Source organism: Hemitrygon akajei, chromosome 3 (assembly GCF_048418815.1).
Source record: "Hemitrygon akajei chromosome 3, sHemAka1.3, whole genome shotgun sequence".
NCBI classification, from domain to species: domain Eukaryota; kingdom Metazoa; phylum Chordata; class Chondrichthyes; order Myliobatiformes; family Dasyatidae; genus Hemitrygon; species Hemitrygon akajei.
Window position 1 is genome coordinate 150,213,278 of NC_133126.1, and position 27,577 is coordinate 150,240,854.

The 27,577-nt window shown below is 37.0% G+C and overlaps 1 protein-coding gene across 2 annotated transcripts in view; it reads right to left on the minus strand.

The window, feature by feature from the left end:
* Positions 1 to 484: 484 nt before the first annotated feature.
* The window catches only part of LOC140725497 (cilia- and flagella-associated protein 337-like), a 54,733-nt gene continuing 27,640 nt past the window's right edge, over positions 485 to 27,577 (minus strand). For both annotated transcript variants that reach the window (XM_073041024.1, XM_073041025.1), the window contains 11 exons: positions 26,151 to 26,266; positions 24,644 to 24,774; positions 23,615 to 23,713; positions 22,890 to 23,042; positions 21,635 to 21,822; positions 20,198 to 20,395; positions 17,989 to 18,152; positions 12,153 to 12,262; positions 8,582 to 8,728; positions 3,122 to 3,263; positions 485 to 1,669 (listed from right to left, as the gene is read on the minus strand). In XM_073041024.1, coding sequence (XP_072897125.1) covers positions 1,624 to 1,669; positions 3,122 to 3,263; positions 8,582 to 8,728; positions 12,153 to 12,262; positions 17,989 to 18,152; positions 20,198 to 20,395; positions 21,635 to 21,822; positions 22,890 to 23,042; positions 23,615 to 23,713; positions 24,644 to 24,774; positions 26,151 to 26,266 — 1,494 coding nt within the window. In that variant the 3' untranslated portion in view covers positions 485 to 1,623. The remainder of the gene's footprint in view (positions 1,670 to 3,121; positions 3,264 to 8,581; positions 8,729 to 12,152; positions 12,263 to 17,988; positions 18,153 to 20,197; positions 20,396 to 21,634; positions 21,823 to 22,889; positions 23,043 to 23,614; positions 23,714 to 24,643; positions 24,775 to 26,150; positions 26,267 to 27,577) is intronic.

Genomic DNA, 27,577 nt, shown 5'->3' on the forward strand with positions numbered 1-27,577 from the left:
CCCATGTAGTAACTGGCATATTTCTCTTACAATTTACCACACTATTTTGCTGTTCAGGATGCGCTCTCCTCGTCACTTAAGACACTGAATGCTGGATGTGTGATCACTTCGAGCAACACTTTATGTAAATGACCCCAGTTAATTTTTGGGCCCATTCTCAGTTTGATCTTTTGGCCCACAATCTTGCACAGAGGGTCATGTTGTACAAATCACTGGGAGAGAATAAAATAATGGAGCTCGGTGATTTATTCTTATACCGGCTAACACAGACCTGAAAAACTGAATGGACACGTTCTTTGTTGCATCCTTTGTGTTTCTGAAAGTGTAAGGCATTGAGCTCAGGTTCTCTCCTTCACAGTGGTGGGGGGAGGAATCCAACGTGGAACTCTAACAAAAATTGTTTTAAAATTCGTTGTGTGCTCTTCTCAATCAGCTGAAGGGATTCAGATGTACATTTACAAACAAAGGAGACAATGCACATGTATTCAAGGACACAAGAAAGCACTTTATTAGAACTAGGCCAAATGCATACAGAAAGGAAAACAAAAGTCTACAATAGTTGCAGTACAGAAATCGAAATAATATTTATCATCCACTAACCAAGCCAATCTCTGCAATGTCAGAGGGGAGCTAGAAATCCAATAATCCTACACACTACCTGGTTTCTCTTTCTCTTAAGATCTCTCTCTCCCCCCCCCCCCCAATCTTCCTAGCACTAGCGCCAATCTTGACCAAGCCTAAGACAAAACTCTCCCAGTTGCTGAAAGAAAGTGCCCCTTTTTATACCCTTCAAAACTCCTTACACTAGTACTTTTCCATCCCTTGCTGATACCAGCAACATCCACTTATCTCCTGGGACCTTCAGCCAGGTTAACATTTTTCATCATTTTCCACTATTACAGCTGCAGCCTTGTACTTGGTTCAGTTTCTCGAAACGTTGCTGTGGACTGGTTCTCCTGTACTTTCTCAAAACAATCCCAATCCACGCTGACAACGTTTTGTTATAGACTTCCATTTTCTTTTAGTACACAGCAAGGAGGAATCATATTAAATTCTTTCCTTACAGAAGCCCAGCCTGCAAATCAGTGGCATTAATTCCCAGGTTTTGCATAAGATATTTGCCAGGGTTCTGTATTAATGAACATTTTTATTGAAATAACATTTGAAAATCATCAAGATTGAATTTTAATTTCTGCATGGCCTACAAAAAGCTGATTTAATTTTTCATTGAGAAAGGTATAATAAAATTAAACAAATAAGGCATTCGGTATTTCAGAGCAGATATTCTTCAAATGAAAAACCATTTGTTTTATAGATTAATCATAGCCCAGATTTTATCTTAACATTATATACATGCAAATGGAAAGCAGTACAATATTCTAAATTTCATTTTCCTTTCACAGTTAATTTTTATCTTGATGTTCCTGATAATTGGATTATCACCATTTATTGCTGGTTTTGCATGAAAGCAAAAGAGAAAATAACAATATTTGATTTTCTATGTATCGCTCAATGCAGCATATTTGAATTAATTTATTTTTCAGTAGTTTTGTTCAATGTTGTGTAATTTAAGAAACTGACATCTTTAAATTCTTTTGCATTATATTTTTCTGGAGATAAATTTCACAGTTTTCCAAGTTTGTTCCTCAAAGTGGTTTCATGTGGACACCTGTTAGGAAAAATAAAGTTACAGTTTAATTTGATAGGGGCCGCATGAGTGGTATGAATTTATCTATTTTACTATTATTCACATATTTAAAGTTTATATTCTACAAATTATTAACTTTTTTGATACATTAATGACAATGCAGAGCATTAGAACAATATTTCTATTTTGTGGGCAAGTAGTGTTTCTAATGCAAATTGTGTTCAAAGTAGTGCTCATTGTAGAAGGGTTTCAACCAGAAACGTCAGCTGTACTTTTATCCATAGGTGCTGCCTGGCCTGCTGAGTTTCTCCAGCATTTTGTGTTGTTGCTCATTGTAGAAGGCAGCTTTCTAACCTGAGGTTCTGCAGAAATTCCTTTGCAAATTGTCTCAGCAATGAAAATAGATTTTTTAGAAGAAAGAATCTTTAAAATATAACTCCTGTCAGGATTTAGATTACCAATTTGCTAATATTCATTATTACTGCTGAAATTGGTTAATTACTATAAATAAGCATTTAAAATGACAGGGATGAACATGCTGACAGTGACAAGTCAGCTACGTTCATTACTGACCTACATGTTAACCATAGATTTATCCTTTTATGGTGTGCTGGAGCTGACATGATGTCTGAAGCTGTTCTGATCTGAAATGACAAGACAATGTGCGATGGTAGGCCCTTCTGCAGCATGATATTGGAGATAGCAGAAGAAACAATCCGTAACTATGAAAACAGAAGGATAAATCTCATATCTGGGTAAATTGCTGTCAAGGATTCTGAATGTATTTGAATTTACCCGTCATTCAGATACTTTTAAAAATCAATGCGACCACCTAAAAAGGATTACTCCTCCACACGGCAATCATGTTCTACGTGAAGTTTGGTGTATATCTTAACTCTCTGAAAGTAATTTTGTTTTAGATGAGAGCAAAATGAGCAATTTGAACCAGTTAGCTTATTGTGTCCTGTGAAAATATTTCATCTATTAACTTAAACAGCGAGGAAAATCATATTGCGATCAACTTATTCTATTTTGCCCATTATCCATCACCACCCACATTTAATACTGAATCCCAACTACCTTCCTCCCCATAGAAGGTAGAATACTAAGGCAGACTGATTAAAATTACATTTATCCAATGTTTAGTATTTGGGATACAGAATTGCAAGTTCTATTTGTTTGAAAAAAAAGCAATTCACGTTTCATAATTGACAAAGCTCTCTGTAAAAATCTGTAATATACAAATTATCACAGAAATGATTTCAATGTGGATGTACAGACGTCTAAGTTGGAAAGACTTAATAAACTGTTCATATTAGTACTATGTTCACAACAGTTTTACAGTTCCTGTATTCTGTAACTGACTGTCACTCAGATGTCCAAGTGCATATCAAGCTATTTGAATATTAATTTTCAGCCCAACTGATATGACCTTGGTGAATTAATTCCTACTACAGTGCAAAGGTTACCAACCTTGGTTTCACTCTGGAAGCTTTCCCATTTACTGCTACTTTTCTCAGATTTAAATCCTCCTCATGCGAGAGCTTTATTTTGTGTTCACAATCCAGCATCTCTTTAGGAAACAGGCTATTCTCATCAAAACATACTGTTAATTCTATTAATGAAGTGAAAATGGCAGATTATCCTCAATGAAATAATGCAAAGTTCCATTATTAATAAATTATATAATTCTCAGTTTCCATTCACAAAACTAGATCTAAATTTTAAAAATCACTAACATAATACTTTTAGTGCGGTAAGCAGTTTAGCAACTTTTTTTATTAAGATCAATTGCCAGTTTGTCTTTATAACCTTAAATTGTGTGATATTTTATTTGAATATAAATTGTCCATTAATATTCCATTGTCAAACACTGTTGAACGCAACCACAGTGAAGAGCAGGGACATGCCAAGAATAAGATTAATGAGAAATATTTAATTAGATTTTGGAAAAAAACAGTTCATCAACTTTAGGTTTAGATTAGAACCAAAATTTTAGCCTAACCCGTCCTTTTATGTCTTAAAGGAAATCAACATATGCATCTAAACATATAAATACATTGCCAGAATAGAGCAACTACCTGTGGTACCTACTGTACGATTTCATCTGCAAGTATAGCATGTAATTAATGAGTCAAATGGAAAGTTCATTTCTATTTTATTGGAAATCAACTACAGAAATCTTATTATCATCTCAGGTGAGGCTGCACTTGCAGTACTGTGCAAGGTTCTGGTCATACTATTTAAGTTATATCTGCACCAAAGTTAGTTCAGAGGTTCATGAGTTTGTAATTGGGCAGTTTGGGTATATATTGACTGAGGCTACATCCACACTAGACTGGATAATTTTGAAAACGCCAGTTTCACGTAAAAACGATAGGTGTCCACACCAAGCGTTTTTGAAAATACCTCCATCCACATTAAAATCTTCTCCTACTGGACAAGTGCAGGACACATCTACAGAAAACAAGTGACATGTTTGGTGTTGAATCTTGCTGTGAAAGTGTGCATTTGTGCAGTTACAGACTAGAAAATCTTAAAAAGGAATTGCCAAACAACGGACAGCTGTTGGCTCTCATGCAGGAGGACTTAAAACTAAAAGAAAAAATACTGGAGCGTATGGAGGCAGCTGACAGGGATTTCACGGACAGTATGACCCGGCTGTTGCATTAATAAAGCACCTTGTTAAATGTATAAAACATGACTGCATCAGCGTTATCTTGTATTTCCATACAATGTTACATTAGGCTGTTACACATCTATTGTCAGAGAAGTACTTGCATAAATAGGTAAACCACCTTCATACAAGCAAGGACAGAAAACAGGGCAAAGTGAGTATACTTCTTTATTCAGTAAGTTATAGGTCAAAGTATTTAGTGAGTATATTTCTAACTCTTCTGGCTTCGGTCTCGTTTTCATCTGTCCTGAAATTGTTAGGTGGTGTGGGGGGTTGCGTTAAAGAAAATAATGAAATGTCGCACTGCCGCCACCATCTATCTGTTCCAGCACGTCATGACAGTGTTTTTAAAACTCTCCGGTTACCCCATCCACACTACTCTGCTCAATCAGCGTTTTCAAATTTACACACTCTGTAGGGTGCTTTAGAAAAGCTCAGTTTTTGGGGGAGGAAAACGCTGTTTCAGTGTGGACAGAGGGTCAAAAAGAAGAGTAAAAGCTTCGGTTACGGATTTATCTGGTCTAGTGTGGACGTAGCCTGAAGTGATCTTATTGAAACATACAGTATATTGAAACCTATTAAGACATCTGGGTGACACAGTAGCGTAGCAATTAGAGTAATGCTATTCCAGTGCCAGCAACCCAGGTTCAATTCTGCCACGGTCTGTAAGGAGTTTATATGTTTTCGCTGTGACTGTGTGGGTTTCCTCCCACCTCCCAAAGATGTATGGGTCAGTAGGTTAATTGGTCACTTGGGAGTTATTGAGTGGTGCAGTCTTGTTGGGCAGGAATGGCCTGTTACCATGACGTACCTTGAAATAAAATAAAAAAATAAAAACATATTATCCTGAGGGAGCTTGCCAGGGTAGATGCTGAGAGGATTTTGGGAGAACCTAGAACCAGGAAGTATTTTGAATGGCCACACAAGCTCATGAGACCACAGATGCTGTCCTGTTCCAATTTATTCTAGCTTCAAAGACGTGTGCTTTAAGGTCCTGATTTATTGAAAACCTATGGCTTCTTTTGTGCATCTAAACATCTATCTCAGGATGTCAGTTCTCCATAAGACATAGGAGAATTAGACCATTCAGCCCATCAAATCTGTTCCACCATTCCAGTATGGCTGATCAATGAGTTTCAATAGGTTGCTCTGAGATTCCCCTCCCCATTCTTCTAAACTCCAGCGAGTACAGTTCCAGAGCCATCAAATGCTCCTCATAGATTAACCCTTCATTCATGGGATCGTTATTGTGAACTTCCTCTGGACACTTTCCAATGCCAGCACATCTTTTCTTTGATAAGGGACCCAAAACTGCTTACAATACTCCAACTGCAGTCTGACCAATACCTTATAAAGCTTCAGCATTATGTCCTTGCTTTTATATTCTAGTCCCATCAAAATGATTGATAACATTGCATTTGCCCTCCTTACCACTGACTCAACCTGCAAATTAACCTTTAGGGAATCCTGTACAAGAACTCCCAAGTTCCTTTGCAACTCTGATTCCTGACTTTACTCTGTTTAGAAAATAGTCTGTGCCTTTATTCCTTCTACCAAAGTGCATGACCATACACTTCCACTTATACCTTCTGCCACTTCTTTGCCCATTTCCTAATCTGAATATGTTAATCTGCAGACTCCCTGCTTCTTCAACACTACCTGCCCCTCCACCTATCTTTGTATCAGCCACAAAGCTGGCCACAACACCATAAATTCCATCATCCAAATCATTGACATAAAGCATGAAAGGAAGCTGTCCCAACACCAACCCGGTGACCAACCTGTCACCGACAGCCAACCAGGAAAGGACGCCTTTATTCCCACTCTTTGCCTCCTGTCAGTCAGCCAATCTTCTATCCATGCTAGTATCTTTCCTATAATACCATGGGCTCTTATCTTATTTAGCAGCATTCTGTGCAGCACCTTGTCAATTGACTTTTAAAATACAGCTTCTGTAAAGTTAACCATTTTGTTTCAGTAGTTTAATCTTCTATCAGCACTCCTAGAGGAAATACAAAATGGAGAGAGCCACTTTGAGACCATAAGACATAGAAGCAGAATTAGGCCATTCATCACATCGAGTCTGCTCCACCATTTTATCATGGCTGATCCCAGATCCCATTCAACCCCTGCCTTCTTGCCATATATGTTGATGCCCTGACTGATAAGAAAACTATCAACTTCCACCTTAAATATACTCACAAACTTCACCTCCACCGCAATCTGTGCCAGAGCATTCCACAGATTCACTAATCTCTGGCTAAAAAAATTCCTCCTTAACTCTGTTCTAAATGGTCATCCCTCAATTCTGAGGCTGCGCCCTCTAGTTCTGGATACCCCCACCATAGGAAACATCCTCTCCACATCCATCCTATCTGGTCCTTTCAACATTTGGTTGGTTTCAATAAGATACCCCTGCATTCTTCTAAATTCCAGTGGGTACAGGCCAAAAGCTGCCAAATGCTCCTCATACGTCAACCCTTTCATTCCCAAAATCATCCTCGTGAACCTTCTCTGGACTCTCTCCAATGATAACACATCCTTTCTGGGAGACGGTACCCAAAACTGTTTATAGTATTCCAAGTGTGGGATGACGAGTGTCTTATAAAGGCTCAGCATTATCTCCTTGCTTTGATATTCTATTCCCCTTGAAATAAATGCCAACATATATTTGCCTTCCTTACCACAGACTCAACCTGTAAATTAACATTCTGGGAGTCTTGCACGATGATTCCTAAGTCCCTCTGCACCTCTGATGTTTGAACCTTCTCCCCATTTAGAGAATAGTCCACACTGTTGTTCCTTTTACAAATTCATTATCATACATTTCCCAGCACTGTATTCCATCAGCCATTTTTTAAACACATTCTTCCAATTTGTCTAAGTCCTGCTGCAATCGCATTGCTTCCTCAGCACTACCTACCCCTCCACCAATCTTTGTAACATCCGTAAACTTTGCCATAGGGCCATCAATTCCTTTATCCAAATCATTGACAAACAAGGTAAATAGTAGCAATCCCAATACTAACCCCTGCGGAACACCACTAGTCACTGGCAGCCAACCAGTAAAGGACCCCTTCATTCCTGCTCTCTGCCTCCTGTCTGTCAGCCATTCCTCTATCCACACCAGTATTTTTACTGTAATGCATAGGATTTTATCTTGTTAAGCAGTCTCATGTGTGGCACCTTATCAAATGCCTTCTGAAAATCCAAATAAATGACATCCACTGCCTCTCCTTTGACACACTGTTTGTCTGGCAAGATTTCCCTTTACAGAAGCTATGCTGGCTTTGACTTAATTTATCATTAAGTCAATGATAAATTGACTTAATTTATCCTTAAATTAAAACCGTATCCTTAATAATAGACTCCAACACTTCCTTAACTGCTGAGGTTAGGCTAACTGGCCTATAATTTCATTTCTTTTGCCTTCGTCCCTTCTTAAAGAGTGGAGTGACATTTGCAAATTTCCAGTCCTCTGGGACCATGCCAGAATCAAGTGATTCTTGAAAGATCATGACCAATGTATCCATTATCTCTTCAGCAACCTCTCTCAGGACTCTGGGATGTAGTTCATCTGGTCCAGGTGACTTATCCACCTTCAGACCTTTGAGTTTGCCTGGCACTTTTTCCTTTGCAATAGCAATGGTGCTCACTCCTGCTCCCTAACACTCAAGGACTTCTGGCACACTGTTAGTGTCTTCCACAGTGAAGACTGATGCAAAGTACCTATTAAGTTCATCTGCCTTTTTTTGGTCCCACACTACTACCTCACCAGCATCATTTTCCAATGGCCCAATATCAGCTTTCACCTCTTTTACTCTTTATAACTTTTAGTATCCTGCTTTATATTTTGCCCTTATATTTCATCTTTTCTTTTCTTGTAGCTCTTTTACTTGCCTCTTGTGCAATGATTACTAAAATGATTAATCATCACTCAAACTAGGTATGAGAAATAAATCATGGTTTATTATATATATTCATTAAGGAATATATACTCTATAACACATTTGCAATCAATGCATATTTACACACCTGCACACAACTTTAATATATTACTCAGTAAGATTTACATCAACATAAGCTTAATAAATTAAAAGTTCTAATTGGATTATTGTCTTGCTTTGTTGGTCTTATTTCTGAAATTTAAAATATTGCCACTTAAGATACAGTAATGAACTTCTGGATTTGGTAAAACTCAGACATTTCAATTGCGTTTGAAATGATTAAGATCTAAATTGGAATCCACAACTTACTTTCAGGCAATGTAGGATTCGTCAGTTTGTCACTACAAGCCTCCTCTGTCTTTCCATTAAAGTATTTATGGGTGTTTTGCAGAAAGTCTGGCTTTGGCACATCAATAATTTTCTCCAAATCTTCCATATGCAGAGAACTAAATGTTCCTGTAAAGCAATGCAAAAGTAAGCATTTTACAAAATCATTTTAATATTTTTCTTTAAACACTATCATTCTGTTACTGCAGCATTAAAAGAAAGTATGTTTGAGAAACAAGTAGGAATTCATCCATATACTATATATTGAAATCCACTCAGATTTAAAATTAGTGATAGCCTTGTTCCTAATCTGTAAATATCTAAAAAAAATGAAATCTAGGCAAATTATATTTATTAGATAATTGTTCAAAAGCCATAAAACAATTATCCAAAAATAAGTCAGAAAATCGTAGTAATCCTTCAGTCTTCCAAGCTGAATAAGCTTGGTCTATAATAGAAGTGTGAAAAAAGAAATTGGATACAATAGGAATAGTTAAAACAAATTGATTCAACCCAAAAAATTTCCGAAATTGAAACCATATACATAAAGTATGTTTAACTATCGGATTGTCAATTTGTTTCTGCAATTTAGAAAGAGCGAAGGGAAGAGAAGTTCCTAAAATAGAAGCCAATGAAAATCCTTTTACAGGTTTACCCAATGAGGGCTAAAAGATAAATCCCAATCCCAATCCTTTAACCAACATATCAAATATCGGATATTAATTGCCCAATAATAAAATCTAAAATTAGGCAATGCCAATCCACCTTTGCTCCTTGCCTTCTGTAAATATCTTTTAGCTAATCTAGGATTTTTATTCTGCCATATATATGAGGAAATTTTTGAATCAACATTGTCAAAAAAAGATTTCGGAATAAAAATTGGTACCGCTTGAAATATATATAAAAACTTGGGTAAAATAATCATCTTAATAGCATTAATCCAACCTATCAGAGATAAAGATAATAGTGACCATTTAGTGAACAAACATTTAATCTGATCAATTAAGGGTAAAAAATTAACCTTAAATAACTCCTTATGATTTTTTGTAATTTTAATCCCTAGGTATATAAAAGAATCATTAACTAATTTAAAAGGTAAATTTCCATAAATTGGAACCTGTCTATTTAAGGGAAACAATTCACTCTTATTAAGATTTAATTTATACCCAGAAAAATTACTAAATTGAGCCAACAATGATATAACTACAGGAATGGATTTCTCAGGATCAGAAATATATAATAACAAGTCATCTGCGTATAATGATAACTTATGTGTATCCATCCCACGAGTAATGCCAAAACTGTTTGGTGAGTCTCTAATAGCAATTGCCAAAGGTTCTAAAGCAATATCAAATAATAATGGACTAAGAGGACAGCCTTGCCTGGTACCTCGAAATAAACGAAAAAAGGGAGATCTTTGATTGTTAGTAAAAACCAATGCTACTGGAGTATGATATATCAGTTTAATCTAGGATATGAATGTTGAACTAAAATTAAACTTCTTAAGCACCGTAAATAAGTATGGCCATTCAACTCTATCAAATGCTTTCTCCGCATCTAATGAAATGACACATTCCAAGGTGTTAGATGAAGGAGTATAAACAATATTCAATAATCTAATATTGAAAAAAGAATAGCGATTTTTAATAAAACCAGTTTGGTCTTCCAAGATAATTTGAGGTAATACCTTCTCCAGCCTGGATGCCAGTAACTTGGAAAAGATCTTGGAATCTACATTCAATAAGGATATTGGTCTATAGGATGCACAGTCAGTGGGGTCTTTATCTTTTTTCAATATTAAAGAAATGGAAGCTCTATAAAAAGATTGTGGCAGTCTTGAGTCTTCAGGTATTTTGGAGAATTTGTTAGAACTAAATCCTTCTCAGAGAGGTGTAATATCAAAACTTTATAATATAATTAGGAAAATAATGTTCAGAGGCCTTTTATAAGATTAAAAATGATTGGGAAAGAGAACTTAACCTTACTATCCCTATTGAGAATTGGGAAAAAGTTCTTCAATTAGTTAACTTATCATCTATATGTGCTAAACATTCATTAATACAGTTTAAAATTGTGCACAGGGCTCATATGTCCAAAGATAAATTGGCTCGTTTTTATTCCCCTATAAATCCTATATGTGACAGATATCATTCTGAGATAGCGTCTTTAACTCATATGTTTTGGTCATGCCGACTTTTGAAAAAATATTGGAAAGACATTTTCGATATTATTTCCATGGTACTGAACATTGATTTACAACCTCATCCTATTACTGCAATTTTTGGTTTACCAATGATGGATTCAATCCATTTATCTTCTTCTGCTTGTCGAATGATTGCATTTCTTACATTAATGTCTAGAAGTTCTATTTTGTTGAATTGGAAAGAAATTAATCCCCCTACCGTATTTCATTGGCTTTCTCAAACTATGTTATGTCTAAATTTGGAGAAAATTAGAAGTGTTGTATTTGACCCTTCTATTAAATTTGAAAAGACATGGAGACCATTTATTCAATATTTTCATATGATGTAATTTGACCCTGTTCCAAGCCTATTCGTTTTTCCAATTTTGATTATATATATGTTGAGAGGATCGGAATTGGCGACACTGATGATTTTGTACTTTTTTTTATATACACTATAAACAGCCCATTATTCAATTTTTTTTCTTTTTTCTTTTTTTCTCTTTAATAGTTAGTGTTAGGTTGTTAGATTACTTTTTCTTATGGTTAAATTTTTTATATATATATATATATATGATATACCTAGTTTTGTTTTGTTTATATGATATTTGTATCATTCATGATTTGGGAAGACTTAACTATATTGTAACTATTGCTTGTGTATCCTTTTATGTTCAGTTTAACTTTGTAAGTTTGTAATCCCACTATTTATGTACTAATCTTATCATGTTGATATTAATAATAATAATAATAATAATAATAATAATAATAATAATAATAATAATAATAATAATAATAATAATAATAAAAAGATTGAAAAAGAAAAAACTTTGTTCCTATTTTGAAACTAACTTGCAGGTAAGCAGATTCAAACTAGAGACCCCCCCCCCTCCCCACACACACACCATGGTAAAAATAAATAAATAAATGAACACTTATTAGCACTTTTGGGTAAAGGCATTAGCTTAAATATGGGTAAATTCATTTTCCAGATCATATGACCCCTTGGATGAGTGTTTTCTTGCAGTAATGTATGATATCTCAACATTTCTTGCTCAGAGATTTAAAACATAAAATTTGATCTAATTACTCACAAATAATGTTTGAGACACATATTATCTTAACTTCCTTTAACACTGCTAAATTTAATGTTGCAGTAGTGAATGAGCCACATTTGGCACATGTTCAAACACAAAATTACAATTTGAATTTGTGGAAATGACATCAAAAGAGTTTATTTGCTCAAAATTATTTTGACGGTGAATTAAGAGAATTTTTTCTTTAAAAAAAGTGTTTAAATATATCCTTATGGATCAGCACAAGTAGAATGCAAGGTATGATAGCAAAAGACTGTCAGCAAATTGCCTGTACCAATAGGGTTCTGTACTTTGACACAGGTACTGAGGTGAGGTCTTGGTCTTCTTTGGATTCTGCTTTCTCTAAATTTTTTGCCTAATACTGTAGTTTCCCATATGTTCACCCTGAAAAATACAATTGTAAAAATACTAAGAAGCAAATTAAGAATACAACAAGTAGTTTGTTTAATAAATCATCAAAATTCTATTCATATAAATATCTATACAGGATAACAACAGAAAAAGAAGTAGCAGAAAGTTGTACTGTCAACGTGTTTACCCTCCTAATTACTTGCTTGTTTGTAGCTGTATGCTGGCCTTCAGTGATTGTGTACAGGTTCACCTCGGTCACTCAGAGCAGCAGCATTACCAATCTCCCACCATTTAACTAAACTGGATGACCTCCACGTTAAATTCTCTCTGATAGAGACCTTACCTTAAAGCCTTTTATATCCTCGTTTGTGCAATCCCACCTAATTTAGCATCATGAGCATGGTCTGTGGAGCGGGAGATCCAGAGAAAGTTGGAGACAGTTCCTTGTGGACTGTACATGCCAGTTTAAAAAAAGAGCAGGGCAGGTTGGGACATTACTACAGAGCAGGAGATTGCCTCCGTTATTAGTAACTTCAGCAAGAGCCAATAAAAAGAAATTAGGTTTAAGCGGAGCAGCTCTTGTGGGAGTGGGCCAGGATTAGAGTGGGAGGCTTTGGCTCAACAGGCTTTAGTGAGAACAGGCAGAGACAATGGTGCTGGATCATTTGGAATCATTCATTTCATTGTAGAAATTAAGCATGAGAAGTTAAAGCCAAAGGTATAACGAGTGTAGGCAGGATGGTAGTTAAGTTGATGGAATGTTCCTCCTGTAAGCTGTGGGATTTCAGTGTACTTAATGGTCTCCTTTATGACTATATCTCTAGGATGTGCTCCTAACTTCAGCTCCTGACTGACAAGATCAAGGAAATGGAGCTGGATGTACTCAGCACCATCCAGGAGGCTGAAAACCTTATAGATTAAACTTTGACTGAGGTGGTCACACCCAAAGTTCAGGCTTCAAATAGTAGGTGGATGACCGTCAGAAGTTATGGGAGTAAGAAGTCAGTGCAGGGTTCCCCTGTGGCCATTCCCCTCAGCAACAAAATACCCCGTTGGAGACGGGTGGGGTGGTGGAGTTGGCCTCTCAGGGCACAGCAAAAGCAGCCAGGCCAGTGGCACTGTGACTAGCTCTGATGCTCAGCAGGGAAGGGCTAAGTTAGACAGAGCGACCGTGATAGGAGACTCATGCTATGCGGTCATGAATGAGTCACCAGGATGGTGTGTTACCTCCTAGGTGCTAGGCTCCAGGAGTCTCAGAGCAGCTAAAAACATTCTCAAGGGGGAGGGTGAGCAGCTAGAGGTCATGAAGAGGTCCTGCACAGTGAGTGAGCATAGGGAGTGAGTTAGGAAAGAGGATGAAGAGCAGGATTCCAAGGGAGTAACCTCTGGATTACTCCCAGTTCCACATGCTAGTCAGGACAGGAAGAGGATGATCGTTCAGATGAATTAGTGGCTGAAGAACTGAGACAGAAGGCAGGGTTTCAGGTTCTTGGATCATTGGAACCATAACTCGGTGGGAATGACTCGTACAGAAGGGCTGGGTTGCACCTAAATTGGAGGGGAACCAATATGCTGTTCGGGAGGTTCACTAGTGCTACTTAGGAGGGTTGAAACTAGTTTGACGGGGATGGGAACCAGAGCAGCATGTCAGAAAGTGGAGGAATGGAGATGAGTATAGATGTCAAGGCCAGTAAAAACATACTGGAGCAAAATAATAGATACAATGAGACAGACAGTTTGAAGTGTATGCATTTTAATGCTATGAATATTATGGGTAAAGGTGATGAACTTAGAGCAAGGGTTCCAAGAGAGTTGGTTGAGAGAGGAGCAGGAATGGTGCTTAATATCCAAGGGTATTGATGTTTCAGAAAAGAGTGGAAGATAAAAAAATTGGTGAGTTGCACTACTAACCAGGGACAATATCACATATACACTCAGAGAGGACGTTATGGAGGACTCGTCCACTGAGCTCTACCCCATATAGTAGAGCTCAAAAATAGGAAGGGTTCAATCATTCTGATGGGATCGTCCTACAGACCGCCCAACAGCCACCAGGTCATTGAGGAACAGCTATATAGGCAGATTAAAGAAAAATGTAAATTCAGTCGGTTGTTGTCATGGGGGTCTTCAATTTTCCTAGTATAAACTGAAAACTGACTACAAGAGCTTTAGATGGGGCAGAATTTGATAGGTGCAACCAGGAGAATTTCTAAAATCAATTTGGAAATAGTCCAAAAAGAGAAGGGGTTGTACTAGACCTGGTGTCGGGTAATGGGCTTGGCCAGGTAGCTGACCTCTCAGCGGCTGAACAGTTAGGGTAAAGTGACCACAACTCCTTAAGTTTTAAAATACAAACAGATAAGGATAAGAATGGACTTTACAGGGGAATAATTAAACTGGAGCAGGGCAAGTTATGTTAGCATTAGGCAGGAACTAGGGAGAGTTAATTGGGGCAGCTGTTATCGTGCATATCGACATCCAATATGTGGAAGGTGTTTAAAGATCAACTGCACAGGGTACAGGACAAATGCTATTCTTCTCCTTCCTTCTTACCAGAGTGTAAGGCAAGGGAATCATGGATGTTGGGAGAGATGTTGAACTAGTCAAAGAAGAAAGGAAAAGTATGTAAAGCTTAGGAAGCTGGAATCAAACAGAGTCCTTGAAGATTATAAAGAAGCCAGAAAAGAGCTCCAGAAAAGATCTAGGAAAGCCAGGAGCAGCCATGAAAATTCCTTGCTAAGTAGGATTAAAGAGAATCCCAAGGCATTTTATACATACATCAAGAGCAAATGAATAACTAGGGGTAAGGCCACTCAAGTCCTTAATGAATACTTTACATCAGTACTTATGAAGGAGAAGGACATGATAGATAAGGAGATCAGTGCCAAGTGTATTGACATGCTGGGGCAGCTTTAAGTAAAGGAGGAGGTAGAGTCAGATCTCTTAAAAAAATATTAAGCTAGATAAGTCCCCAGGGCCAGATGGGACCTACTCCAGGTTATTCAGAGTGGCAAGGACCTCAGGTGAGGTCCTGGAGAACAGGTGAGTAGCTAATATTGTTCTACTATTCAGGAAGTGAACAGGGATAATCTTGGAAACTATAGACCAGTGAGTCTCACATCAGTGGTAGGGATATTACTACAGAGAATTCTTGGGAAAGGATTCATGAGCATTTGGAAAACCACAGCCTAATGAGGGAGAACCAGCATGGCTTTGTGCAGGGCAAGTCATAACTTACTAACTGAATTGAGTTTTTTCACAAGGTGATGAGGGTAATTGATGAAGGTGGAGCTTTAGATGTTTGTCTACATCAATTTTTGTAAAGGGTTTGACAAGGCGTTCCACAGGAATCTGTAATGGGACCTTTCCTGTTTATGACATGCATAAATGACCTGGATGAAAATGTACACGGGTAGATTAGTAAGTGTGCAGATGATAGAAAGATTGGTGGTTGATGCACCATCAATAACTCACGCTGAGACTTAGGAAGCGAGATATCGGCTTTTATTGACTGGAAGAATAAACAACACTACATCCTGGGGAAAATGAGGGAGAGCAGCAGCCCACAGTCGCCTTTATACAGGGGTCTGTGGGAGGAGCCACAGGAGCAGTCAGCAGTGTCTGTGGGAGGAGCCACAGGAGCAGTCAGACAGGTATATCTAGTTCACCACAGTGGTGTTGTGGATAGTGCAGAAGACTGGCAAAGAATACAGCAGGATATAGATCAGTTGCAGATATGGGCGGAGAAATGACAGATGGGTTTAACCCAGCCTTATGCGAGGCGTTGCTCTTCAGTAGGTCAAATGTAAAGAGACAGTACACAGTTAATGGAAGCATACTTAACAAAGTTGATGAGTAGAGGGATCTTAGGGTCCAAGATCATAGCTTCCTGAAGGTGGCTACTCAGGTTGATAGGATGGTTAAGAAGGCATTTGATGTCAAGGCATTAAGTTCAAAAGTCAACAAGCAATGTTGGAGCTTCATAAAGCTCTAATTCAGCCACACCTGGAGTATTTTGCACAGTTCTGATTGGTCCATTATCTGAACGCTATGGAAAGGATGCAGAAGAGTTTTTCATGGATTTTGCCTGGATTAGATGGCATGTGCTATAATGAGAGGTTGGACAAATTTGGGCTATTTTCCCTGGAGTATGGAGGCTGAAGGGAGATCTGATAGAGGTTTATAAGATTATGTGCTGCATAAGGGCAAGCATTTAAAAGGTGAGGGGGGTGATTTCAAAGGAGGTGTGAGGGATAAGGGGTGGGTGCCTGGAAAGTGCTGCCTGGGTGGTGGTAGAGGCAGAAACATTTGAGACTTTTAAGAGATCTTTAGATAGGCACATGAATGTGAAGAAAATGGAAAGATATGGACATTGTGCAGGCAGAAGAAATGAATTTAGCCAGCCATTTAATTGGTTTGGCACAACATTGTAGGTTGAAAGGCCTGATCTTGTGCAATACTGTTCTATGAGCAAACTTGTAAATATCACTTTTTGCTCTCTCAGCCAAACCGTTGATAGAGATCATAAGACCATAGGATATAGAAGCAGAAATATGCCATTCAGCCCATCAAGTCTGGTCCGTGTTTTCATCTTGGCTGATCCAATTTCCTCTGAAGCCCAATCTCTTGCCTTCTCCCCATATCCCTTCATGTCCTGATTAATCAAGAAGCTATCAACCTCCGCCTTAAATATACATAAAGACTTTGGACTCCTCACCACCTGTGGCAATGAATTTCACAGACTCGCCACTCTCTGGCTAAAGAAATTCCTTCTCATATCGGTTCTAAATGGACATCCTTCTATTCTGAGACCGTGTCCTCTGGTCTTAGACTCCCCCACATGATTTTGGAAAGCTGAGACCCACGCACCAATGCCTTCAGTACCCGCATATCCCAGCCTGCTAACCTGTCAACTATCCACCTCTTCCCACTCTTTGCTTTCTGCCAATAACTAATTCTCAATCCATGTCCATACATTAACACCAATTCCACGTGCACTAACCTTCCCAATCAACTTCCTTTGCAGGACATTATTGAAAATCTTCCAGAAATACAATTACTGGCTCCTTCTCTCCTTAACTATTCTGCTGGTCAAATCTTCAAAGAATATTATTTTTACTTCACAAATCTATATTTACTCAACCTTAATTGATTTTTTTTCTTTTTGTCCAGGTGTTTTGTTTAAATCTTTTATTATAGATTCCAGTATATTTTTCCCACCACTGATAGTAAGCTAAGACATCTGTAGTTCCCCACTTTTTCTCTCCTTTCCTGCCTTCTTCAAAATGGAAATAGTCCTGTTTTTTTGTTTTGCGAGGCACTGGGACCAAGGCAGATGGATGAAGTTAGAACACCAATCACCCCACTAACTGGTGAAACAAACAGCAGAAACTGAACAACCCTCTCCCATTCTGTTCCTATGCTGTTATACACCCCATCATGAAATGCTGATTATTCACGTAACTGATAGTGTATAACTTTGTCTGGAATCAGTACATTTCAATTCTATGCAATCTAATTTCCAGCTTCATTTGATATCTAAATATCAAATATACAGATTTAAATACAAAAACTTCAGAACTATTTAAGATATGAAAACATGACAGCTCAAAGATAGTACTGAATTTTCAATATTAGCTAAGATAAAAGTGTGCAAACCAAAGTAACATTACTAACCATAGAAGCAAGCAAACATAGACTGGCAGACAGCTGACAAATTACTTTTTCTGCATCAATTCTCTCTCCAGCTAGTAACTCACCTGCTGTTTGGATCAATTTTCGCTTCAATAATAGGGACACTGTGTTTAGGAATTGGCAGATAATCTTTATTTTTCACAGATTTCTGACTTGGAGTCTTCTCTTCTTTGGGGGTTATCTTTATCATGGAAGGAGTTGAACTCTTACCAATTCGCCAATGTTCATCCTAAATTCAAAGCTTCAAATTAGATATGTTTCATAAATGTTGTTTAAGGAAGTTTAAGTGATTTAGGATTTAACCAATCTATGTTCAGATATGATATAATTCATTTAAATTTCCTTGGTACTTAAGTAACTATTAGAATTTCGCCCATCACGGTAAAAATATTTTAAGTACAATTTAATAATATGAGTTAACATCTATAATGGAAACAGTTTTAAAGAAGTAAAATAACTGATCAACGATGAAAAAAGATTAGCTTTATTTGTCATGTCCATCAAAATATCAAAACATACAGTGAAACGCATTGTTTTGTCAATGACTGACACAGTCTGAGAACGTGCTTTCGGCAGCACACAAGAGTCACCGTGCTTCAGGCACCAAAACAGCATGCCCACCATTTACTAACCTAACTTGTACTTTTTTTGGGAATGTGGGAGGAAACCACAGCACCCAGAAGAAACCCATGTGGTTATGAGGAGGACGTACAAACTACTTCCGGACAGTGGTAGAAATGAACCCGAGTCACCGCTACACAACCGACTGCAGTCCTCAATAGCCAAAAGCACAGGAGAGGTCAGTTTCTCTGAATGCTCCTGTTCTTTACAAGTGCTATCCAATGCTATCCACTAACCACTCCCTTTTCCACATTAATATATCAGCCAGGTGTATGCCCATTGCAATAGTGCACTGTGGTGAACTACATATACCTGTCTGGACACGCCCCCCCGCTGACTGCTCCTGTGGCTCCTCCCACAGACCCCAGTATAAAGGCGATTGGAGCCACAGACCCTTCCTCAGTCTCCAGGATGTCGTGTGATGGTCACTTGCTGCTTGTGCTTTCTTCCAGCCAATAAAAGCCTACTTTAACCCACATCTCAGAGTTATTGATGGTGCATCATGCACTCACAGTAAATTATCCTCAGTTCTGCTATTATCCTCCTCACTATTACATTGCCAACTTCTGCGCTGAGCACAGACTATGAAATCCAACTACCCTACGCCATCTTATGGTAATGTATATATGACTGGTAAAGGAATGGCCTTATTATCAGTCTCTGAATCTCTCAAAGTGTATTTCTTACCAAACTATTCAACCAAGAACTCTAAGTTACCACTGCCCTCTTATGCACTTGTCTTTATTTCACAAACACAGTGGCTAATACCTAATCAATAGAACAAAAGATAGATAGAAACTTTATTGATCCCAAAGGAAATTACATTGTCACAGTAGGATTACAAGTGCACAGATATACAAATATTAGAAGAGAAGTAAGGAAGAATAAAAAATAAGTTACTGCAAGCAATCTAACAGAAGGGGGTCATCACCTCTCCGGCTATAGGTTGATTCATTATAGAGCCTACTGGCCGAGGGTAAAAATGGTCTCATATAGCTCTCTTCAGAACAGCGCAATTGTCTTAGTCTATTACTAACAGTGTTTCTATTACTAACATGACGTACTTAAAATTGAATCCTTTATAACCTTAGAGCTTTGCTAATGTTTAAAACAAAGCGAATGTTACATAGTACAAGTAAGCTAGCACAATTCTTAAACTACATTTTACTGTTTTAATTCATAATATTAATTAACTAAAGCAATATATAGGAAGTGGTTTCTGCAAAAATAATGGAAATGTGCCAGTGTTTAGGACTTTGATGGGAATTTAATTGCAGTCAACCAAGAAATTTAGACTTTGCTTCCCTACTGAGGTGATTTGGCAGTGAAGCAGGTCAGGAGAAAGCACATACAGATCAGTGGACGGAGGCTACTGCTGCCAAAACTCAGGAAGGTTCACAACAATTGGGAAAAGCAAACTGCTGAACTGTTTCACTTTGAATGTTTTAAAATAAAGGGGAAATAAACTGAGAAAACTTGCACTGTGTTAAAGCTAAACAATACAAGACCACCAGTCTGGAGATGACTGTGACCATAAATACCTGCAGTATTCTCTGCTTATTTAACTACTACAATTAAGGTTGCAATAAAATTTATTTTTAATCTACAATTAACCTGAGAATTTCATTAAGAAATGAAAACCAAAATCTGTACCTGGCCAAAAACACCAATCACTAATCCAGAAATGTCACTTAAAACAATAGTGCAGTCAGCTGAAGCAGAGAGAATTAGTAAGCGACTGTCTTGAACAAAAGTTTCAAGATGATTTATACAGTCTGAATGAAGTTTTGTTGCTGCTACCATTGGTGGAAGTTGAGTAATGATAACGTCACTGTAATTCAAGCAGTAGTCCTAATTGGAAACAAACAGAAGCATGACATGCAGCTTAATGAAAAACAACACTTTATCAACTACTTCTGGCAGAAAGGAACATCATAAAGAAATAGCAGATTATGAAAATGAAGTTATGCATTAAATAATAGGTTTCTTTTACCCTTATAAGGTAGTTTAGAAAGAAATCAGACTTTGAGTTAGTATCAATATTGATTGTTAGTTGTTTTGAAGTATTCTTCATAAAGAGAAAAAGATCTTAGAAAATGATTGGTAATAATTGATCTTCCATCAATAATGGATGGAAAATTGTTAGGTTTATTTTCAATTTTTAATCATTTGCTTCCTGTCAGTGATGGAGGATCACCCTTTTAAATCCACTACAATAAAATACAGTTAATCTAGACATAAGGGAAAGCAGGAGTTTCAAAGTTAATTTATTATCACAATACATGTATGTCACCATATATGTTACCCTGAGATACATTTTCCCATGGGCATTTACAGTAAACACAAAGAAATGCAGCAGAATCAATGAAAATCTACACACAACACAGATAAATAACCCACACAAAATGCTGGAGGAACACTGCAGGTCAGGCAGCATCTACGGAAAAGGCAGACCCAGAAGAAGAGTCTCAGCCCAAAACGTCAGCTTTTTACTCTTTTCCAGAGATGCTGCCTGACCAGCAGAGTTCCTCAGGCATTTTGTGTCTGTTGCTTTGGATTTCCAGTATCTACTGATTGTCTCATGCTTATGAACAAACAACCAATGTGTAAGAGATAACAAATTGTGAAAATACAACAAAGAAAAAAAGCAAAACAATGATAAATAAATGAACAATAAATATTGAGAATATGAGTTGTGCAACAAAGGCAATATTGTTGATAGTGTAAGACTAGATGGTCTAGTGTAGCAGGTGACAGCTCCACCTCATCCCCACTCTCTGCTAGCTAGACAAACTTGCTTTCCATTTTCGCTGCTCTGTTGAGGAGACCCAGACCTGAAAGTAACTGCTTTTCTTTCCACGCATTGATTGACCTGCATTTTGTAACATTCTCTATTTCTATTTTGAATTTTCAACAGGTGCAGTGTTTTATCCCTGATTTTTAATGAATCGGCCATAGATGGGTATTCTCTGCAGAAACACCAACTGCAAGTCAGCATGATCCAACTGAATTTGCATTAATTTGGAAACTGATAATTGCAGAATACTTGCTTATATTGCACATAAACTCAAACAAGCGATAATTCTTTACCTGTATATTCCAAATCTTAAGACAGCCATTTACATTCCCTGTAATAAGGTAGTTATTTTTCTTATCAACTGTCATAATGATGGACAATGCATCAGCATGTGCCTCAAACTCAGCTACAAGCAGGCACTTAAAGGTGTTCCAAAGGCGAACAATTCCAGAAACACCACAGGACACTAGGTTTGCTCCATCTAAAATGTAAAACACATTGGAACAATATCACTTTGTAAGAAAAATTTAAAACACTCTGTATCATGCTATGTGCTTTATACATTTTCAGTGAACGCTGTTATTAGAAATTAAAACTTGTGTGATGCATTTTGAAGTTACATTTTAGAAAATTCTGGACAACTAAAATAATGACATTAATGGAGTCATCTTCACAATTTGTGTTGAAATACAGAGATTATAATTTTAAATTTAATGTTTCTGTATTTTTTCAATGATTTATACAGATAAAATATTACAATTATATGGAGAAACAGATTGTGTAATAATCAGTATCTTATTTAAAAGATACTTATTTATATGATACTTCATATATTGACTATGCCCATAAAAGTATTGCAGATCATTAAATCTAAGTTTTGCAGTTTGGTAATATTATTGTCACTGACAGTATTTATTACATAGAGTACCATTTACTCTGGTAAATACATCTAAGTAATAGCTGCATCACGAATTCAATGGATCCTGAAGACATTAAAGCAAATTCTCAACTAATAACTTTGTCCCCTAGACATAACTAACAGCTATCATGAGATACAGATGGCAAAACACCAAAGTAGTCCATAAATCAGTCAAAATCATCTGAAAATACTTTTCAGTATTTTCATTGCTAAAATTGGTTGGATCCAATTAATTAACATGCACATTTTCACATCTTATCTTACTGTTGATATTATGTGCTGTAGGATTGTACCCATCCTGTTTTTCTTTATTTTTGGAGTAAGGGAAAATTAGAATTGCAAACATGCATTATTTAAAAAATTATCCTACAAATCATAATACAGTAGGGTCTAGAAGTTAAAGATCTTCATATAATATTTAGTGTCTATGTTATCTCACATACATAACTAGTAGTAACATTATTTTCCCTTAAATGTGCTGGTATTATTAATTTAATAATTTAAAATTTAATAAACTAAAATAAATATTTACAAACCTGTGTATGACTTGAAACAGGATTGATCAAAAGAAATAACAAAAGTACAAGCATCACATTAGTTAGCACACAAAATTAAATGTTCTTTCTTACCCATATTTGAACCATTTCTTCTGCTCTCTAAAAAGAACATTCTTGTAATGACATAGCAATATTCATCATCTTCACTGTCGGGACTATGCAAAGGATGTCCATTTGAAGTCGTGGAAAAGTTACCTGGTGTTTGACTTTCTTGCTCTTGAATACCTGTGATGGGTAAATCAGAAATGCATTTATTAGCATCACAAACAAGTAAAAACTAAATATGGGATAGAAGTTAAAGCTTGAGAAAAGTTATTCAAGTTAAATTAAACAAATATTTTTTTCTGTAATGTAAAATCATAGAATTTGAATGTTGTGACGGTCTGCTTGTTTTATCTGTTCACTAATCATCAACTTTTAGGCTTTTTTTAGTTTTAGAGTGTGAATAATTCTACTGTGAGGTTTAATGATAATCAATGTGGAAAATATCAGCTAGACAACTGTTATTTTGTGAGATTTTCTACCAGGTGAAGGTAGAAATTAAATAATAATGGCTCCAAATATGAAGGGTGTGCTCAAAATATTAGCTGACCTATATCATTAACAAAGATAGTAAAAAATTGAGGTAATTTAGACTGATAGATTTACACTGCATCACCACTCACTTAGTGGGAAAGCCAGTACTGAGACCATACGATTCTTTTAAAGATTTTAATCTGTCAAAAAATAGGAATATCTTTCCAAGTGACATCTACCATTAAAAAAATAACTTACCACAAAAGGTGAATTTAATTTACCTGGTTTGTGCTGTAATGCTTGATTGGAACATGGATGAAATCTACATGATGCATTTTCAGAAATATTATTCCATATTACAATCTCCCCATCATAACTACCTGCAGAGATCACATTTGATTATTATTCCTAATTAATTAAATTCTGTTTCCATTCATGAAATATAAAAACAACATTACTGTTGTCCTGTATCTAGACAGAAGGAAAATCTTGAAGAAATAACAATCTAGAACAGGAAAGGAATGTGACTTGACCACACCTTTAACTTTAACAAAGCTGTGAATGCAAGGTATTTGCCTGCCTTCATTTTAACCGCAAGTCTGTTTTCAATCTGAGGTGCCCAGCTATACCAGCACTCAGGTAACCGGCAGACAGAAGCAGGTAAAGAGAGCTTAATCCATGAGGTAAGCACCTCCTTGGCTTTCCTGATATACCAGAAGAGCAGGAATAGTTCCCCCAACTTAGTAAACTCCTATATTTCCATCCCAATACCCACTACTCTACCCACCAACTACAATCTCCTTCAAAAATTATGATGGCATTGCCATTTGAAGTCCCAAATCCACCAAAGATTTTGCTTAAGGTCTCACTCTTAATGCAGCACAAGATCTAAAAGGGTCTAATACTACCAACAATGGGGAGTACGCCATAACATTTAAGTTTATATATACAGTATGTGTGTGGATTGTCATTATTTTTACTGGTTACACCTCCTTATTTTGAATCGTATTGAGTAGAAACAATATATATCTCAAATTACTTTTATTCTGATGTGATCTGTCCATCCACATTTACAGAAATTCAGAAAACTGAACACAGGGAATCTATAGAGAAATTAACGTTTACATAATACATGTATTAGAAGTTATGATAAAAAGTAATAATTTAAATTAACTTTGCAGCTTTGATACAAATAGCCACTATAATTATTGACAGCACTAATTTGATTTGCAATCTGACTAATACCGTAAGTTGGAGGAACTGAATGATCATCATTACTCTGATATGTAAAATAGAAAGAAAGAGTAAACCTGTGGCAAGTGTTTGAGGTGGTAAAAATGCTGCACAAAGTATGTCATTGTGGTGTTGTGCTTTCCCCTTCCATTCTGAAGGCTGAACAAGGAACTCGGTGAGGGTGTCCATTCTGAATACAGTAATTGTGCTGGAAGAGAAAAATATTAAAATAGAGCAGTCCTGTACACTCTATGATTCTGCTTCTAACAATTATAGAATATGGACACCTGTATTTTTTGAATATCCATAAATGTATATTGCTACCCAAAGTTTGCCTGAATCCGGCAGAATATGCCGGTGGATAAGGCGGTAACTACTATTTCTAGGCATAAACTGAAGCACGCGTCAGGCCTGTGCTGCAGGGCTGGTCTCTTCATCCCGTTCGGGACACTACTGATCACACCTCTCTAAACATTCCCCACCCCTGAACAGGATTTCTTAGACATCTCCCCCTTGTTCCTGCGAGCACCAAATGAGTTCACTAGCACAGCTTCAACTACAGATGCTGTCCGGTTAGCAATTCTGACAGCAGAGGCCATGCTAGAATGATGGGTGCAGGTACGATGGTCATATTAAAATGAATAGGAGAAATCAACCGCTGACAAAGTTAAGCAGGCCTTTCTTATATGTTTCAGAATCAGGTTTATCACTGGCATGTGTCATGAAATTTGTTAGCAACAGTAGTTCAATGCAATACATAATATAGAAGAAAATAATAATAATAATAAATCAATTACTGTATATGTATATTGAATAGATTAAAAATAGTGTTAAAAAACAGAAATTATATATATTAAAAATGTGAGATGGTATTCAAGGGTTCAGTGTCCATTTAGGAATTGGATGACAGAGGGGAAGAAGCTGTTCCTGAATTGCTGAGTGTGTGCCTTCAGGCTTCTGTACTTCTTACCTGATGGTAACAGTGATCAAAGAGCATGCCCTGGGTTCTGGAGGGCCTTAATAATAGACACTGCCTTTCTGAGACACTGCTCCTTGAAGATGTCCTGGGTATTTTGTAGGCTAGTACCTAGATGGAGCCGACTAAATTTACGACCCTCAGCAGCTTCTTTCAGTCCTGCTAGATGGTTTCAATTTAGTGTGTGTGTTGTATCTTTTTTCCATAAAGCCGTTCCTGGATGATTTTGAAAGTTTGTAAATGTCAAAGACATTGAATTATAGTAATATTACTGATAGGGGTGAGCCTGGGGATGGACCATCATGAACTATCAAAGCAGCTTGTCAGCTCAGCCAGCCATTTGCACTGGGAGAGGCTCTGCACTGGGAGCCAGGTTACTCAAGGAAGACAGCAACCTGAGTTATGCTGGAAGTTGCAAGAACAACAGTCGCATGGCAGTTCAGCACTGTAACAACTCACTGATGTCAACTGATTAAAGCTGACTGAGGTACAGAAATATTTGTAATCTTAAACTCAAAAGCAACAAAGAAAAGCTGTAAACACATTTTGATCTCCAGAACATCATTTTTTTATATAATCATTGGCTTTATTATTTGATAACAACATACCTTTCCCAACCAAGAATCAAAATACTCCTCTTCAGTACCAGGATTTGGGAGATCTCAACTGCTTGGTCCCGTCCTGCATTCAGTTTGTGATGACAATGCCCATTGAAGTCCCAAATCTGATACAATATAGAATAAAATATTTCAAATTCTATGAAATTATTAGCTGAAGTTTTGAAAGATAATGACACAGTTGTTTCTTATTCCATTGGCTTCTAGGAGAGAACTGATACTATTCAGAATTAGGTTTATTATTACTGACAATAGTCATGAAATTAGTTGTTTTGTGGTAGTAATAAATTACTGTAGGGCATAACAAATTACTATGTGACAATAAAAACAGGTGCAAAAGAGGAAGAGTGAAGTAAAATTCATGGATTCTTGGACCATTCAGATAGCAGATGGCTCCTGTACCTCGCCCCGAATGGAAGAGGTCATGCCATGCATGTAGAGGGTTTTTTTATGCTCATTAACAGCTTAGCTGCCTTAAATACAACAACTTATTTATTTAGTCACTTTAGCAAAAGCATCCAAAGGCATTTCACAGGAAACATCATCTTGGTAAAAAGGTCATATATGAGTATATCTCAGAAGTCAAAAGAGGAAGACTTTTGGCAAATATTAAACACAAAACAAGCTAGATTACGTAATAAACATGGACCAAAAACTGTTTATGTTTCAGGTTGATGACTGTTCATCAGAACAAGGTCAAGTTAGAAACTGAACATGCTTGAAGTTTACAACAGTAGAGACTGAGGGAGGTTTATGACACAACCTGTGCTGGTGCCAGTTAAGAGTGGCTGATAAAAATTGGTTAATAACAACTTTCTGGAGGAGGTGCAGACAGAGGGGATGAATGAGATCAAAAAATGGGAGAGAGAAAAAAATCATGCAGAACATTACAAATCATGAAATGTGAAGCATGGCAAGCAGTAGTTGTGGAGAAAGAAAACTCAAGTTGATCAAACTGGCCTGTTCTACCAAACTGAAAAGGATGGTATTTCTGAAGTTAAGTCCTAAGTGTGGTAATATGATCAGACAAGTGTGAGGTATTGCACTTTGGAAGGATTAACCAAGGTAGAACATGCAAGGTAAATGGTAGGGCACTGAGGAGTGCAGTAGAACAGAGGGATCTGAGAGTACAGATACATAATTCCCTAAAAGTGGCGTCACAGGTAGATAGGGTCGTAAAGAGAGCTTTTGGTACATTGGCCTTTATAAATCAAAGTATTGAGTATAAGTGTTGGAATGTTATGGGGAGGTTGTATAAGGCATTGGTGAGGCTGAATTTGGAGTATTTTGTTTAGTTTTGGTCACCAAATTACAGGAAGGATATTAATAAGGTTGAAAAAGTGCAGAGAAGGTTTACAAGGATGTTGCCGGAACTTGAGAAACTGAGTTACAGAGAGAGGTTGAATAGGTTAGGACTT